Source organism: Camarhynchus parvulus, chromosome 3 (genome assembly GCF_901933205.1).
Source record: "Camarhynchus parvulus chromosome 3, STF_HiC, whole genome shotgun sequence".
In the NCBI taxonomy this organism is placed as follows: Eukaryota; Metazoa; Chordata; class Aves; order Passeriformes; family Thraupidae; genus Camarhynchus; species Camarhynchus parvulus.
In genome coordinates, this window is record NC_044573.1 from 31,191,885 (window position 1) to 31,210,474 (window position 18,590).

Here is an 18,590-nt window from a genome sequence, read left to right on the forward strand (position 1 = left end):
GGGAAAACACAGATATCCTCTGCTGCCTGTTTTCATTAAGATTTTATAAACTTAAGTTCAAATTTAACTCAACCTGAACAGTAGATTCAAAGCTATAGGAAGAGGGCAGACAGCGACTCCGATGCTTGTTGCGCAAACTGAATTTTCTTAAGAAATTGGTTTCGATGTCAGCCTGTCACTTTGTGACCCTCTCAGCTTAAGGGTGATACATCCCCATGAAATGCAAGCAATACAGGTACATAGTAAAACGCCACCTCTCTCCTTTCTTGTGTAACAGCCCCAGTAAGTTTGGAGACAAAAAAAAACCAAAAACAACCTGTTTCAGAAGCACCTTCTACACTGAGCCTAGTTTTACTCCCATACTCTGAGGTGAGGAGAAACTGCTCTTCTTCCTATTAATCATGAAGCCTTATAATCCCGGAGGCATAGGGGGCAGCAGGAATCTGGTAGCGACAGATTTAGTATGAAGTGGTATGACATCTAGATAAGGGAAAAGACTTTCTCTTCCGTTTGAGAGCTGCTGTCATTACAGACTTTTTTTTAGTAGTCTCAAGAGGAGAAGCAGAAAAAGCCATCTATATTGTAAGAATCAAAATCTGAGTGTTGTTCCCTGACTTGCCATCATGGAAACCTTCAGCTAAGCATCATTTGAGGTATCTGTTAAGGTAAAACCCTTCAGGGCAAAAGCTCTTCAGGCAAGGGAAGTATTTTGCCATCTCCAGTTTTAAGAGCAATTAATACAGTAATGAAAATGTCACTAAAAATTAAAGTGAAGATGATCTCAAAAAATCAAAAGCTTAATGAAACTAAGGAAGATAAATGTGAAAGGAAAATATGGAGTCACAAATTGATTACCTCAAAATAGAAGTTTTTGGAAGGTAAAGTTGTACAGTTGCTTGTGAGTGACATTTTCAGGGCATGTGCCAGGAACGGAGGAAAGGAATGGTTATCTGCACAGAGAATTTTGTGTCCTCTCTTGAGTAGGTTTCTTCTCCTCTTTATTAAGAAATACTATGCATGCTCTAATCAAAGAATGGAAAATATAGGAGCTGGTTTTCCTTGTTTTTCCCCATGTCATTTACCTTTGTGTAGAGCAACTCTTAAAGACTACGAAATTACTGTTTGACTTCCTTGCCAATAAGGGCTTTCTTAAAGCACCAGAAGAGTGAATAATTATATTTGGCTTAAGAAATGTGGTTTCCTCCCACTGTACAGTGATCCTCTAACTACAGAGCTCAGTTAAGCTATGAAAAGTAATAAATATGGCCTAGATAGAAAAATGGTAATTTTATGACAAGAGGAGGAATTCCTTGCTAAATTGGACAAAAAGCAGCATTTCAAAAACAGGAATTTTAGCTTATTCTTTTTCCATGTGCATTCATAGGCATCCTGTGCAAAAGGAAAAAAAAAAAAAACATGGGAAAAGAACCTGAACAATCCAGGCTGTGAACACAGAGCTCTGTAAGATTCCTACACTGAGAAACAGAGTTAGCAGGACTTTTCAGGTACATTTGGGTCATGGGCCAGAGAGGGTGTTCCATGTGTCCTTACCCTGCGCTGTGCAGACCAGACAGCTCCTTTTATATTTACCTTGAGCTCCACTCTGAGAGACAACCCCGCTGTGTAGGCAAGGTACTATTTGACCTACATAAGAGTGCCACAATCTGGTTCACAGCTTGCAGTATCTGAGTTGTGGTAAATGTAGCAGGAAGCTTTAGAAAACCCCTTGCTTAAAGAAAAAGTTTTCATAGTTGTTCACACCCAAACCTGATCCTGTAAACAACAGGCAGCTCCCCTCAGGCAGGAATTGCCACTTGCCCAAAAGCTCTGGCCACTGGCAGATGCCAGGAATCCATTGCCTGTGCTACAGAAACTCTGGATTAACTACAGGTAGCCTATTGCACCCAAAATTTACTAAAGTAGACATTTGGCATACAGGATAGTGTATACATCTGTCATTTGCTGTGTTTGAAAATGTATTTAATTGTGCATTTGAGCCTCTGATTTTTTTAATGACCAGTTTCAAAATGAATGACTGAGCAAAGCCAGAATCACAACAGGGTAAACTAATGCAGTAACAAAAAGCACTCCATACTGATAATCAATTATTAAAGCCTAAGATTTCAATAGCTTCTAAATAAAAGTAATATAGAATGTATTCATTATCAGCTTAAGACAAATCACAGATATTTACACTGATACACTAATCTTTTTATAAAACATGCTCTAATTATCCAGTTACCCAGAACTCCAAACATACTTTCTTTTTCATTAACAGGCTTACCTGATCCTTACTGCAGGCCTCCCTTATGTTTTCATGTGGGATCCTTTAATACTGAGTGAATATTCCCCAGTCATACATAGCACCACTGAAGGCTGTCTCTGTGGAGCTATTCTTTACCTCTCTTTACCAATATCTGCTGAGCAGATTTGTGTGCCCATCCTATGCCAGGCACAGGTGACAGCTGAGGGGTGGCCTGTGGCAGCAATGCAGGAGGAGAAGGGCATTCTGATGGGAGTGCCCACCAACAGAAAGAGAGATTTGAGAAAGGGAAGAAGTGTTTCTCTGTGCAGAGCTGTTTGCTGTGACTGCTGTAGCACACTTTGCTGAAGAGGCTGACAGGAGCACTGCTCATCACAAATGCACTCAGTGTAACAGCCCCATTCAGGCAGCCCAGTTTTGATGTAAGCCAAATGTGCAACCTGATGCTAAACAGGCTGAGAAGGCTGTAGCACTGCCTGGCCCCTCTCTCACAAACCTCTGCAGGTATTACAGTGCACCACAACAGCAAAGGGATGTGCCTCAGCTAACACTTCACTAGAAACTGCAACCTACTACGACATTCCTGAGACAAAAATCCTCCTCCTGTGCTTGGCTAGTGATAGGGTACAGAGACTTCACACTTTGTTATGTTAAAATCAAAAGTAATTCAGTGAAATCCAAATCCAGCACAGTCCTGCTTCTGCTCCACGTTCCATTTTTTCTTTTCCTTTGCTAAGAAAATGGGACCTACACTGATATTGGGAAATACTAAACAGAAAACATTAATACAAATGGGAAAGCACTGTTTTCTCAGGAAGTTAATAAAACTCTGTCTAGCTTAAACCATTGGAAAGTGAATAAATCTAAATTAACAGCATCTTTGGATGTCAGAAATCATCTAGGGCACAATAAATGTTTTTACTTGCATTCCCTGCTATTTTGACAGCGACAAATTGCTTTTGAATATTACTTACAGAATTCAAACAGATTAAATTTTGAGAGTTACTATTTCACTGTTTAATTGTGTAACTTTCCTGTTTTCTATAGACAATTTTACTGAATCTATGGTATTTTTAAAATCTTACATTCAGCTCTCAACCATTCTCAAATTAATCACCTTGTGAGTCTTGCACTTGGATCTCTCTTGTGCCTGCCCTATGTCCTAGAGTTTTGTAGGTTTTACATTTCTGTCATCTAAGGGTAAAGGTTAATTTTCTATCATGTAGGTTTTAAGTAATTTGAAAATAATTGCCAGGTAGAATTTCTAATGAACTAGAAACAAAGCCCTTCCACTTGACAAAAAAATGGAATTTCAACCTGAGCCAGGAACTCAGTCTCATCACTGAAAATGGAAAACTGTCACTCAAGCCACTGTGCTGGAAATAAATCTTAGCATGTGACCAAGAAAAGGTGATGCATTTGATAGAGAGTGCACCCAGCATTGGCACTGAATGTCAGTATAAAACCATGACAAGTTTTCACCAAAGGAAAGGAAGTGGTATAAGTAGACTGACTGTACCACTGAAGCTGATAAATTTGAATTGTCAGACACCAGCAGTCCACTGGTCTTTAATTCTCACCTTCAGAAAGTACATTTGATAGATTTGGAGCTATAGACCATGCAGAATAAAAGTCTCAAGAAGTTACAACTTCATATGTTATGTTTACTAATATTAGGTAATGACAAAAAGCTGCTATGATAAGGCAGAGAAGATTTTCAATAAGCTGCTAATTTTTGTGTTCTCTTTTTTTTCCAGTGGTCCATAGGCAAAGAACACAAAACTGCATTGTCATGCTCTACTAATTTCCACTTCACTTCAGCCACACCATTATTTTTCATAGCACCCTGATCTTAAGAAAACCATGCTGAGAAAAAAAAGGATAGGCTTAGCATTTCATTTCTGCTGGAAAATACTGCTGCTGAGACACAAAGCAAGTTAGGCACCCAGGCAGAATAGGGGCTTATTTTAAAATGGTGTGGTTTAAAGAGAATTTTGTGATGAAGAGGTAGCAATGCATATTCAAAGTAGAAATCCCCTGTGTCCTCATCACATTAGAAAGAAGCCCCATCACGATTTTTCTTTTTCAGCCATCTGTTCTATTGATACTAAAAACTCAGCAAAAATAAATTTGCTTGCAGAAAAAATCAAATATAGTTTGTTTAAACCATGGACCACTCTGTGATGATGTTTACATAGACCCTACCACAGAATTGTGAATGCAAGTTTGGGCTGTGCACTGCTGTTGTTTAAGCTCACTAACAAACCAAGCCTGACACATGGCTAATTGTCAGAGCAAGCCAGAAGCAGAACTGAATCAGTTAAAAATTCGTTGCCATATAATCTATCAGCATAATTAATATCACTTGGCATAATCATAGCCTAATTTACAATTTTCAAATGAATTTTCGGTTTATAGATTCATTACCCCCTCAAAGAAGGCACAAGTGTCTTCTTTAGGGGAAATGGAAACTTGCAACTGCAAGAAAACATTTTTCCAGGATTAAGTTTGATTTATTTCTTGTTTTACTGCAGGAAATCTAATTAATGTGAATTCTAATTTGATTCTGTTTCTCTTTTGAAACAATTTTGTTCCTTTTGTCAAAGAAAAGTGCAGGCTGGAAAGAAAAGGATCATGTTGTGTTGGCCTCCCATCTCACTGCTGGCAAGCTGCATCACATTTCAGTCTTGGTGTCATTCACATGACATAAAAAAATTCCCTTCTCCAGCAGAACCATAAGACAACTAACAGGTGAAGTGGAAGACCCTGCCTAGCTTCTGAAAAGGGCTGGACTCTCCTTCACCACCTACATGTGTGCACCTCCCTGAAGCCTCTTTCCATTTCCCCTGCACCAGAGGCTGTCCTGTCAGCCCTTATCTCACAGTCTCCCCACACAGCAGGAAATCACAGCAGGAGCCCTCAGCATTTGTTGTCATGCTAAGCAATGCTGCAAAGGGCAGCCTGCACACGTCTTCTGCTGTGCAACAGAGACAGGAGAGTGCAAAGGGCTGATCTCAGAGTAAGGGCAGTATTTATGTCTAAACATTTCTCTCAAAGCACACAGTTTCTTTGGGGCTTTCAGATCCATGGCCTTCAGGGAAATGCAACAGCATGTAGTTGACTAATTGGATGCATTATTTATAACGTTACTGACACACACAGTGGGTTTTCCTTTTGCAAACTGAATAGAGATTGGTAGCAGGCATGCTGGGGACACAAACGGGGACAATGACATTGCATATGAATTATTGCTATAACTGTTGAGCTTTGCCAGACTACCTGATCAGAATAAGAAACCTTTTTTCTTGGTGTAAGCAGAGGGCCGAAGGCACCAATTAATTTTTGACTGAGCCTTGATTAAATTCAGTGTACAGGACCTTGAGGTAAGCTAGAAATCCAAACAGTTTAGATATGTAAGGCAATTTAGTCAAATGGTACACAGGCAGCCCCAGAACAATGGCTAGTCAATATGAAAATCTATTTTAAAAATCCACTGTGCTCTCTGTCCTTTTTTCTTGAGTAACCGTCTTAGATATTTGTGAGGTTTCTGGCTGCTTCAACATGGAAGCAATTTCTCTTGTAAAGATACAATCCTGATATAGGCCCTTAGGAAGAAAACTTGTAGTTAAATTAATACATCATATTTCTGCCTCCTGACTCTAACAGTAAAATTGGGAACACAGAATGACAGACTGTGTAAGGCTGGAAGGACCTACTGGAGGTTATCTAGTCTAGCCTCCCTCCTACCATGGTCATCCTCGAGCATATTGCACAGGATGGCACCCAGACAGCTCTTGAATACCTCCAGTGATGGAGACACCACAACCTCTCTGGACAATCTGTTCCACTGCACAGACCCACACCGTAAAGTTCTTCCTCATATTCAGGTGGAGCTTCCTGTGCATCAGTTTCTGGCCATTGCCTCTTGTCCTATTGCTTGGCAACACACAGAACCTGGCTCCATCCTCAACACACTGCCTTGAGATACACTTTCAGTCAACTCACCAGGCTAAACAGGGTGAGTTTCCTCAGCTATTTCTTGTGAGGTGCTCTAGCACTACATTTGAAAGAAATGCCTAGTAATTCATCATACTGATTAGAAAAAGTTGCCTGTCCAGTATCACGATTCCTATGACTTCCTCAGTTCTCTGAAGACACATTTAACAACTCTGTTTGCAGGGGCTGCCTGCCCAATATACCTCCCTCATGCAGGGATTAATAGTTTTCCACTGAGTAGTTCCAGGGAAACGTCAATGACTTCACTGTTTTGATGAGTGCTGTTTACTTAGAAAAGTTAAGGAAGGTGACTGCATGATGACTTCTAAACCAGACCTTGATGTTTATGACGACAGTATCAAGATCTGAAAAGGTTAGTGATGACATTAATGCTGCACATTCATATGGAAGGAATGCTTTGTCAGAATCTATTTTTTTCGGCTTGATGACTTATGGGTATAGAAAGATGAGATTTTATTCTGAACTGCAGAATCATTTGTCTTTTATAAAAGGACTGAAATGATTGTCCTTCCTTGCCCCAACTCATGGAGATTTATGCCATGGTATTTCAGCCTGATTTACTGTGTGTCTTATTCACAGGACAATACCAAATCCAGTTTTCCATGAAAGGATTCAAACTTTCAAGCAGAAGGTGACTGGGCTCCATCTGGGAACCTTTTCGAGTTGAGGCAGTTCTGAATGAAGACATTTTTCTAGGGGGGAACTGTCATCTGTGCAATATCAAAGTGTGTGTGCGTGGGTGGAATCACATATTGGGAATACACTTTCATGATTATTTTAATGTTGTTATTTTAATTGTTTAGTTGAACAAGACTGAACTGATGGGGTATGCTAATAACTAAATCCCTCTGAGAGGAATCTGCCTCCATTTGTTAACATCACTGACCAAGATTAGTTGCCAGCAAATTCTTGTGGAAGATGACAGAATAGACTGGGGTGCATTAGCTCCCCCAGCAGAGATTCAGCTGGGGTTAAACAAACAAGTTTTCTTTCAGCACGACATAAATCATATTTTTGTGAAAGTGGCGGATTTACTGTTTTTTACAATATCTATGTAAATTTACTGGTTATTTCAGACTACCCCTGCGTAGATTGCTGCAAACAGACTTTACAGAGATGTACTTAGAAACAATTTTCATCTCTGTGACCAATGTCTTTTTTATTTTTATTTTTTTTAAAGCCAAGACAACTACCAGGTGAGCTACTTGTGATGCAGTCTCTGGGAGATCCTCCCAAACAGTTTTTATAAATTTCAACAACTTAACTCTTAGGTTACTGTGTCTTATTCCTAGGCCATGGACTTGTGCAAGCACACTTCACCAGTGCTGTCTATTCATCAGTATTTGCTTCAAGATAGCAGAAGAGGTTTTAAAAGCTGTCTCCTTTTTTGCATGCACTTTTGTGGATGATTTTCTATCCTGTGTGCAGTGGTGTACAGTTTGTGTTCTGGTAGCAAATTCCTGCATGTCTCCAGTTCCCTAAACACTTTTAGAACCCATCCAAAATTCTCAAGTCTGATAATGCTAGTAAACTGATGTTATTTGTCAAGTATATGAGGGACCAGTAATAAACCAGAACCAATCACACTCTCTTTGCAACATCTGACTCTTAATTAAGACATAGTAATGGCAAGGCAAGTATTAAAAAGTAAGTAAATTATTATGAGGTTAGTTTTACTGGAGAAAGAACCTTCTATTTTCCTTTGGGTTTTGGAGATCCGACTACCTGAATATGCCATGCTACTTTGGAAAGAAGACAGTTTATCAATTCAAAATGGATATTCCATAATTTTGCTCTGCAGGGTTATTATTTATTGATTTACAATCTATTCTTGATTACTCCAACAGCAGGCAAACCTGTTCACAGGACTTCCACAGCAACTAAAAAAAAAAGATGAGAAGAAAATAGAATCATAGAATGGTTTGCATTCAAAACGTCCATAAAGATCATCTATTCCAACCCCCTGCCATAGGCAGGGATGCCATTCACTAGACCAGATTGCTCAGGGCCCCATCCATCCTGTCCTTCAACATTTCCAGGGATGGAGTATTCATAATTTCTCTGGGCCAACCTGTTCTAGTGCCTCACTACCCTCACAGTACAGAATTTCTTCCTAAAATCCAATCTAAATCTACTCACATTAAGCCTAGCATTCAGCAATATTCAGGTACCCAGGTACCTGAAAACGCCATGCTCCTTTGGAAAGAAGTCAGCTTATCTGTTCAAACCAAATATTCCATAATTTTCCTCTGGAGGTTTATTACTTACTGATTTTCAATTTACTATTGATTATTTCCACACTAGATAAACCTGTTTCACAGAACTTTCAGAGCCACTGAAAACATCAACAAAAAAATCAAAAAGACAAGATCTGTAATTTCAAAGATCAGAAACAGAGTGATGAGCATATTCCTACAATCACTAGAAATCAAGATGTCGATGTGTTTTGCCCTCTCCTACACTAAATATAGACACATAATGCAGATGATACATTGGTGCATGTGAGAATGGAGCACAACAGTGGGAGAAGTATGACAAAGGGGAATAAATTCTGAGTTCCTCAGATTTGGGAATCAGCACTGCACCTAGAGAAACTAGCCAAGCTAAGAGGACTTTCTGGCTCCAACTGCAAGGCGAAGATATAGATCCCATGCTGTTTTCAGTCAGTAAATCACACAACCAGAAGCCCACAGCAGTAAGGAGGAACCAAGGGCACTACCAGGCAGCAATGAAGCTCATACAAGGCACAAGTGGAACAGCCACGTTACCACATTCCTGCCCAGTTTTAACCAGCTCTCTGTGAGCAGTGCACAGCAATGGTGAGCAAGAGACCAACAGTCCTTTTGCTTCACTGGTATTTATCTGTAAATACTGGATGCATAGGTACTATATTTCAAGCAGAGTAAGAATAATGGGCAACACTGACTGTCCTGATTTACTGGATGTAACTGAGAAAAAACCAGTTAAAGAATCTCAGTTAAAGAATCAAACAAAACATTCTACTTCCAAAAATGTAAATTTTATATTATGATAAATGCATGCTGTGAGATCTGCACATTTACAAGAGTATCTTCTCCCAGTCCTCTAACTTTCGGGGAAAAAAAAAAAAAAAAAGAAAAAAAAAAATAGAAAAGCTGCAATTTTGGAGATATGTATCAGCCACTAAAGTGCTCTAGATTTAGTCAAAGATAAAACCCTAGCCAAAAGCTCTTAGCTCTTAGTGAAAATAATAAAAGTATTTTAAACTTGTCCTTTGAAGGACAAGCTGTAATAGCATCATAGCAAAGTTCTGACAATACAGCTAGATTTCTATGCAGCAGGAAAAAGAAAAAAGTAATAACTAGTTTAAGCAATAAATTACTAAAAAAGTAATTGTCAGTATAGCTCTGTAATATCTCCCTATGCCTCCTTTCTTCCCATATTGCCTCATTTACCTATGCTTGAAGATCTGGGTTCCACTTTTTTGTTATCTTTAAAATATTAGCTAGCTCAGGAAATGATGCCATAGACAGAAAGCCCATGAGGATTTTTTTAACGATTGGATCACATGGGTAACAGCATATCAAAACTTTTTAGGAGATACTCTCTGTCACCCAGAAACACAAATTTAGATAGAATACAGCAGTATTATCTTGCCTGTACTTTCAGCCTAGTATTTACCCATCTAAGCTTGATTGAACCTCAGTGGGCAACGAAGTTGAAAGAGCCTTGTTTCATGTTATAGGACACTTGAGACTGTGTTCAGTTTACTAATAGCAACATGATACTGAACACCACTGGGACAGTAAGAAAATTAAGCAAATTATTAGAAGAATATGAGAAAAACTGACAAAGTGCACTTTAGGGACAAATCTGTAATTCATACTAGCACAACACAGTATCAAATGAAAACTCTCAATATAACTTCTGCTTGACTGAAAAGATGGAATTCTATGTCAGACAAATATCTTATCTCAAAAGGACCAGATGCACTATTACATAACTTCAAGAGACTCAGATAAAATTCAGAGAAACCACTGACTGATTACAGATTGCTTTTGCTCTATGAGTTCTGTAAAGATCATCAATAGAAATTGCAAATGTGCAGATTTTGTCTCAGTGATCAGTTTTGAGAGGTGGGTCTGCTGTGGCAAGATTTTGGGGAAGCTGAAAACGAATAAGATCATCATGATGTATTTTTGAGATATATAGAAATCCAGTATTTATTACATCTTTGTTTTATTGGAGGACAATGTTTTTCCCACAATAAATAGAAAATACAGTGCTCAATGATATAATTTGAGGAAATCATCATTCCCCTTTCCCTGGGAGAGATACATAAAAAGAAACACAAGTTGCATTTGCTCCTGGCAGCATTCCATAGATTCTTGAATTTTGGGAAAGTTTTTATTAGAATCCATATCCCCAGAAATTAAGGCCAAGAGAAGGGATAATTCTGAGGTGAGTTTTGTCTCTCATTAAGTGTGGCCTTTGAGCTACATCTCCTCCTTATGAGTATCGTCAATATAATTGGGATGAGAGTTTTGAGTAAAGAACCAAGGGATTGCTTCCAATTGATTTTACCCACCACAATCAATGAAAGGGTTGCTCCTCTATTATTCCCAGAAACATAGATTGCCCCAAACTTGCTCCTTCAGATGCAGCTCTTAATACCTGATATACCATAATTTATCAACTTTTGTCATTTCAGAGTAGGATGGGAAGAGTTTGGGCTTTATCAGTCTTTTTGTCACAAAAGATTAGAGAAGATGGTACAGATGAATTCAGACTGCTGCTTTTGTCTCCTTTTTTCTATGTTTCAGGAAGGGCAGCCTGAACAACTCAAGTGAAACCCCCATTATTTCTCAAACCAGTTCTGTCCTGTTGGGTGATAACAGGCAAGACAAGCAGACACACTCCAAGCACTCTTGGAGACATCCTGCTGCAAGACTTCCTACAGCTTAGTTCAAAAAACAGACTCATACAAAAACAAATCAAATATTGGCTCATCAGTTTTTACTTAAAATGGACACGAAGAAAATGTCTATCTTTTGATCAACTTAAGTTTTGGGGGTTTCCTCCCTTCCTTTTTCCCCTGCCTTTTTGTTTGTTTTCCTGGTGAGTGTAGGCTTATTGATTTCACAAATGTCAAAATCCAATATACTTTTGCTGTAAGTATGCACTTGATAATTCATATTTATTGTAAAAGACAAACCTTAGTTTATCTACCACATCTACAGATGCTTAATAGATCTTTTTTAAAATAATTCTCACAGCTCTCCGTCTCAGCTAATTTGACTATTGATTCAACTGAATTATCAACAGAATAAATGAACAACTTTTTTCCTTATCCTTCAAATGTAACCGAAAAATTCAGAATTGCTACAACTTTCATGTGCTGTAGGACTCAATACTAAAGAGACAAGTATGTTTTAAGTACTAATAACCATAAAGAAAAAGCAGCTCACAGAGAGTTTCTCATTCACACACTATCACATCTCACTTTCTACAGTACTTTTTCCCCCTTGGGTATTTATTTAACATCTTAGGTGCATCAAATAAAAAAACTAACTCCTCAGATTAAACACAAACCTGACAAAAACTGTTGGGACAGTTTATCTAATTTTCCAGTTGCCGAAATTATGTAGATAAAATTAGCAGTTTGTAACTCATAACAACAAGAGAGTAAGAGGAGGATGGAGAGGAAACTGACTGACAAGGAAATCCTGATGGATTTTTAAGATTAAGAGAAATTAAATGCCTTTCTGAAGTCTTACTTATATTGGTAAAATAAATCACACAAAGAATCCAACAGAGAAATGAAATTAATGGGAAAATGAGAAAAAGATCACTTGGTTATTTTTTTGTCCTTAAAGAAGTATGTTTCCCAGCCTGGTTGTGTTTTTTTATCCTTTAAAAGGATAAAAAAATCCTGTGATTTTTACAGCCTTGTTGTTTTTGGTACTAAAAAAAATTAAGTCTTGCAGCTATTCAGCTTAAATTTATCTGAATTTAAAAGATTAGAGGAATGAACAATCCAGAAAATATATCAGACTTAAGAGGCATCTTAGAAACAAAAATCCTCTGCAAGCAGTTTTTACACGGCTAAGAGAAAAAAATCATGCTTAGGAACTTAGCCTCAACATCAGCTGAGCCAAAATTTAAGCAGGAATTTTTGAGATAATGCTTTTAAGATGTGCTAGGCAAGAGAGAGCAAATGACTACCTGAGGTGTATCTGGATATTGGGATTTCTTTAAGAACCAACACAATGAGAGCTTTTGCAACTACTTGATCATATTTCACACTGTCCATCCATATCTTCTGTTCCTGCAGGGAAGGGGCTGCTGGCCCCAGATGCTGAGCAGAACGTTGGGTCCATCCCTGCTGCATGGCTGCTCACCTGTCTCAGGCATCACCAGTCAGTGGTTTTGGTGCATCCCCTGGCTTCCATCTTACCCACAGCTCTCTAATCTCCAGGATCACTCCCGTTTTAAAGACTTTTCCTCCAGTCAGGAACTTCACCTTTTTCCATTCGAGTCTCCCTCCTTAGTGTCAAGACCACTTCCCCCTGGAACCCCAGACAAGCCACTTCCCCTCAGGCCAGATGTTTACAGTCAGACTCCACAATTCCAGGGAGCAAACAGCAAGCTTCTACTTGAGACCTTGAAGGTTTGAATTTGATCACTAACCTTCACACATAGACTCAACTACCTGGTACTGGTGGTATTCATAATTTAAACTATTTTTTTTGCCAACAAAACTAGCTAATATTAGCCTGATTTCACTTCCAGTGAAGACAATTGGATTAATTTTACTTGTTTCAGGAATTTTCAGTAATAGCATTTTCCAAAAGCTGATTATTTGTTGCACATAAATGCATTTTTCTGAAGTGGTTCAACTAATCCATTACAGTTGTTTGCCCACTGGATTCAATTATTCATGCGTGAATAAAACTTTTCAAAAAATGCTGCTAGTATAAAAAGCTCCAGAAACGTTCATATGTATTACAAACCTCATGCTCCTTAACAAGATTAAGGAGACAAATGCATTTTCAAGCTTTGCTGGAATTATTGGAGGGAGTCATGGAACAAAATAAATATATGATACATTTCATTAGCTTATGGATTGTAACAATTTTTATATAACCAATTTATTTTATGAAGTAATAATAAGCTACTAGGTCAAGGAACTAGAATACAGCACCATGGCCATCTTGATTGTCATTAGTTCAAGCCACAGGAAAAAATTAATCAGTATACATACACAATTTTAGGCATGTTGGAGTGACTAATTTTTTAGTTGTTTCTCAGTATGTATAAATTTACCAGCGAGAAGCTAGGTGATTTCACTGGTAAAATCTTACAGAGCCTACTATATCTAAGAAAGTGGCAAAACTCTGGTTGTTCATAATCCTCAACTGTCAATGGGTTATGTAATTAGGTAATATTTGGATATATTGATAAAAATAGAAAAAGATGCAAAAAATCCAGAGTTGTACAAAGAAAAATTCAAAATATTCCACTATGGACAAAAAAACATCTTATTTTTGTAAAATCCTGCTTTCAGGAACTCTAAACAAGTACTTAACATTTCCCTGTGGGGTTTGATCTCAGACTGAAGCAGATAGCTGGTATAGATGATTTCAGCCAGAATTACTACAGCTTGACAAACTTGCAATTTAACTGAAACACAGTTTTACTTGAAAAGTAATAATGTGCTCTTATCCTTGCTCATAATTTCAAAGCTGAGACTCTGGCAAGTATTAAAACTTTGCCAGCAGAGGCACAGGATATCTGCAACTTTAAAGGTTATTCTTAAGTAATATCTGCAGCATATGAAAATCTCTCCTTGATGCAGAAAATTTACTTTTAAGAAAATACTCTCATTGCTTCTTGTCAGTGCTGGCAAGTCAAGAAAATGGCAACAAAACTAAATAAGCTTCATATGTGATTGATTTATAGTATCCAGCTTATAAACACAAAGAATTCTCCACAAATACTGCAAACCCAAAGCAATTAAGTCCTGATGATGTTTTCCAAGGAGCTGTTAAAAGTTAAACTATTGTTTCAGCTTTAGATTTAGCCTCCTAAGAGACAAATGATGCTAAACAGACTGGGTTTGTTTTTTTGGTGTTTTTATTTTTCTTTTTTTTTTTTTTTTTTTTTTTGTATCAGGTGAAGGGACAATAGAGGAAAGTCAGAAAGAGAAGGAGAGGGAGCTGATCCCTCATTTGCAGCTATACTGAGACTCTGATAATGAGAACCCGTGGGAGATGCATTTCCCCAGCGAAGGCTCAGCTCACCGTGGGTTTTAAGATTAAGTCCCACACATGTGCAAAGCATTTTGCTTGAGGAAAGGACTCAAAATAAAATGACAGAGTTCCATGCTTATTTTGCTTATGTGAAAAGGAAAGTTCAAGACAGATTATTATTTTAGGACAGCATATCAGATCTCTTTGACAGTTGCCCTGATTTATTAACCTGCAACTCTGGGGTAAGGGAATCAAACACTTATATCTGGCATCAACAGGAGCCAAGCATCTAATTTCCTTTGGCTCTTCTGAAACCCCAGCATACATTTCTCAACTAACTGAAAGCAGATTCTCTTTTACCATAATGCAGAGAGATTTCTTTTTGCATTGTACAAATATTCTTCGGAGCTTCATCTTACGACTACATATAAAAATATACTGCTATATGACAGTAAGATTAAAACAAGTGCAAATGCATGCAGAAAAGACTGATAAAATTAACATCAAGGAATCACTTTTGAAACACTGGTCTACAAGTAACTGGCATCAAAGTTTAATGCAAGTATGTTAAAAGATTTAAGATTTACTTCAGCATGAGAAGAGCAAACCTATATGGAATCATATAACCTATGATGAAGATTATATATACATAAGCAATATATAAGTAATATAATAATCTGTGCAGTAAATGTACTTCTCTTCCCCACATTTATTATTTTCACTGGTACCCATCCCCCAAATAGAAGAGGCTTCAAAGACAAACTATTTGTAAGCTAAATAAATCCTGTGAAGAGCTATTTTGTTATGACAGAAGAGTTTAGCTCATGAGGCAGAGATAATGTAAAAACATTTTCTGAACTGTCCAAAAGCCCAAACTGTATTTTCTTGCATTGACTGGAAATACAACATCCTCTTTTCCAAGACTTTCTCTAACAACATTGTTTTTCCTACCACTGTTCCAGATTCATTTGTAAACATACCTTTTAAGTAAATTATTATCATAAGAAGAGCAAAAATGCATTTATTCAGTTTCTTTTCTAAATTGGCTAATTTGCTTTTAGTCAGACTTCCAGTCTTAGCTGAAAACAAATAGTAAAAAGTTCAGCAAAACCAAGACACATGTTCCTCTTAACAAAATCATTACAACATTATCATGTTCAAAATTATTCCTGTGTTTCTGAGATTCTGCTCATATTAGAAAGCAAGCTTTTTTATAGCAACTAATAACTACCTAGGACTGATGCTTTTCCCTCTCTGTTGTGCTTTTCAGTTACTGAGATCTCAAAGTACAGGTTTCACTCCATAAGTGTGTCTGAAAGCAGCCTCACACAGTCAGTGGTATATAGCAAAAATGAACATGACAGCCACTAATAATCCTGAGACTGTTACAGAAATAAAAAAGGCACACATCCCTACAAAAAGGCAAATAAGCTGTGCTACTGACGAATTCCTCAAAATGGTCACAGACTGAACAGAGTTCTTAGCACTGTCATGTTTATGAGGAACAAAAATGTGGAATTCTCTCTAATATATTCAGCCTTCAAAAGCATTATGCTATTTGACATTCTGTACCCATGAATCTGACCCTCCCCAAAGGTAGTGGGTATTCCAGTATAATACTCACTATCCATTTGGAAGTCTCTCCAAATCTGGGGTTTGCTTTTTTAAATGGCAGATCAGAGGGAGTACGTCTTGTCCGTGATATTACAATAGTGGTTTGTTTACCAATGGGTTTGCTCCCTTTTTCTTTTCTTTTTTTTAATAAGTAAACTGGGACATACAACGACCATCACAGAAATTAATAAAAACAATCAAATATTTAAAATTTAAGCATAATCACGGAAGACAGCTGTTATAATGAAAGCAAGCAAAATTTATAGTAGTACATTCTTGCCAACACAGAAGAGTCATCAAAATTGTGGCAGTACAGGTTTTGATGTTAGCACTTTTGCCAGTAAACTATCAGAAAATAGAGCAATCCAAGTGTCCTCAAAATGTTACTTTTTTTCCTCATTATACTCTCAAAGGGTATAGGATTAGTTTTTCAATTCAATTACCTGTCCCAATGATCTCCAGTCTAGGCTGGCACTTCCAATGTATACGTGCTGCTTGTCAACAATCCAGAATGACGACTGAAGCCGACCTTCATTATATGCTGACATGTTCATATACAACACTTCAGCACCTAGAGATTTAAGGATAAAATAATAAATGGCATTACTTAATATGAGATAATTTACATTATTAAAAGAAAAATGATTTCACATTTCACGGCCTCAGTTTCCAAAATTAGTGAGGGGCATATTGAAACATACCATTAAGGTTTAAAAGCAATGATAACATTGTTACTGTCCCAATATTTAAGACTTTTAACTAACATTTATTTCAGTTATATGAAGAAGTATTTATGTAATGCATGTCCCAGGTATAGGGAACGTTCCCATGTGTTATAATGCCTTCCACTTTAGAATGAAATAATTGATTTTTTTCCCCAGCACTGTATGTTCCTAAAAATAGTTCATTTCTAAATTTCTATTCTCTAACATAAACCACATATTGCAGTAATGACCTTTAAAATATGAATGCAATTAAAACCCCTGCCTAAAAAGCAGACTGTTCTGCTCCTTCTGCCCTCTGCAATGGTTTGAGCAGGTAGCTGCAGTGGTTGTGGCATATAACAGACCCCAACAAGAGGGACATGGGTGGAGAATTAAGGAAATAAGCAAAGCCCTAAATAAATTATGTTGAAACTGCTTTTAATCCTGCTAATCTGTGACATTCAACCTACCACTCTGAATGGCACAGTTTTATTAATGACTATAGGCCACTGAAATCAAAGGAACTCCTTGTTGGTTCCATTGCATCACTAGAAATGTCTGAATTGGCCCCATCTGTATGTTTGCAGAACAAAATCCGGAATATATTTAATATTAGGTAAGTCTAGGGGATTTCTCACACCATCACTTGTTCTTTCAGTGCTCCAGTGTTTGCAAAATTAGGTGATTAATCTGAATTAATCATTCCTGAAGGCATTTTACAGTAACCCACTCATCTTCACATTTCAGTCATGACTAACCAGGGAAGAGAACTGACAGTAAACAGCAGCCTGGGGACAGTGATGGTACCAGCCATCTCCTATTAAACACTCATGGGGCCTCCAGTACCATGAACTCCAGTAGTGGTTGAATATGACTCACAACTTTAAAAGAATTCCAGGATAGATAGAGAACTAAAATGTATCTCTTTTAATCAAATTTCCTATTTTTGATCTCCTTAGAGACAGTTGACTTGCAATTTTAGGCAACGGCTACCAGTGCTAAATATTTCTTTATTATTATGAAAACAGCAACTTTCCTTGAAAAAATTATTTTAAAAGTTCAGACATCAAGAAAAGAAGAAAAACCAGGTAAAGGTGCCGCTTACCATGATGCAGGAAACACGCAAAATAACATTTTGAGCACATTACAGACTTTGGCTCATTGGCCAATTGCATTTGGTGCAACCCAGTTACCTTTCCAGTTTTTTGTATGTTTCACTCACCCACACTCATCTATGCTTAGAAACAATGATTTTTCCAATTTCCTTGCAATGTATTGCTGCTGCTTTCAATTAATGCATTAACGAGCAGAACTGTGCTAATTATTGAGAAAATGAATGTGAAATGGAAAAGAAGTCAGAAAAGATGATAGCTGCTATTAAAGGGTTTAAATTGTTTCCTGGTGAATAAACAAAACAAAAGCAACTGCTATTAGCTAAGGATGACCATTCTGTAAGGCACTAAACTACCAGCTAGTGATCTGAAAACTGTGTTTAAAATCGGGTTTAACAAAGCAGTTTGCCTTGATGATGTTTTCTTTCCATACATCCAATTTGCAGCATTAAAGAGCAGTATGAATTTAACACCCACAACACACCTACACCAAAAAGGTTATAAATGAAATGTTAGGATTTTTGCATAGTAAAGAGAAAACAATAGGAAGTTACAATAAGCTTCCTTCTCATAACTGAGAGCCTAAAAAAATAACAATTTAAAAACATTTTTGAAATATTCACTAACAAACAAAAATGCTGACTGCCAA

The 18,590-nt window shown here is 37.4% G+C and overlaps 1 protein-coding gene across 7 annotated transcripts in view; it reads right to left on the reverse strand.

The window, feature by feature from the left end:
• The window catches only part of PLD5 (phospholipase D family member 5), a 165,135-nt gene that overhangs the window by 12,746 nt on the left and 133,799 nt on the right, over positions 1-18,590 (reverse strand). For all 7 annotated transcript variants that reach the window (XM_030946466.1, XM_030946471.1, XM_030946472.1 and 4 more), the window contains one exon: positions 16,569-16,696. In XM_030946466.1, the coding sequence (XP_030802326.1) occupies positions 16,569-16,696 (128 nt within the window). The remainder of the gene's footprint in view (positions 1-16,568; positions 16,697-18,590) is intronic.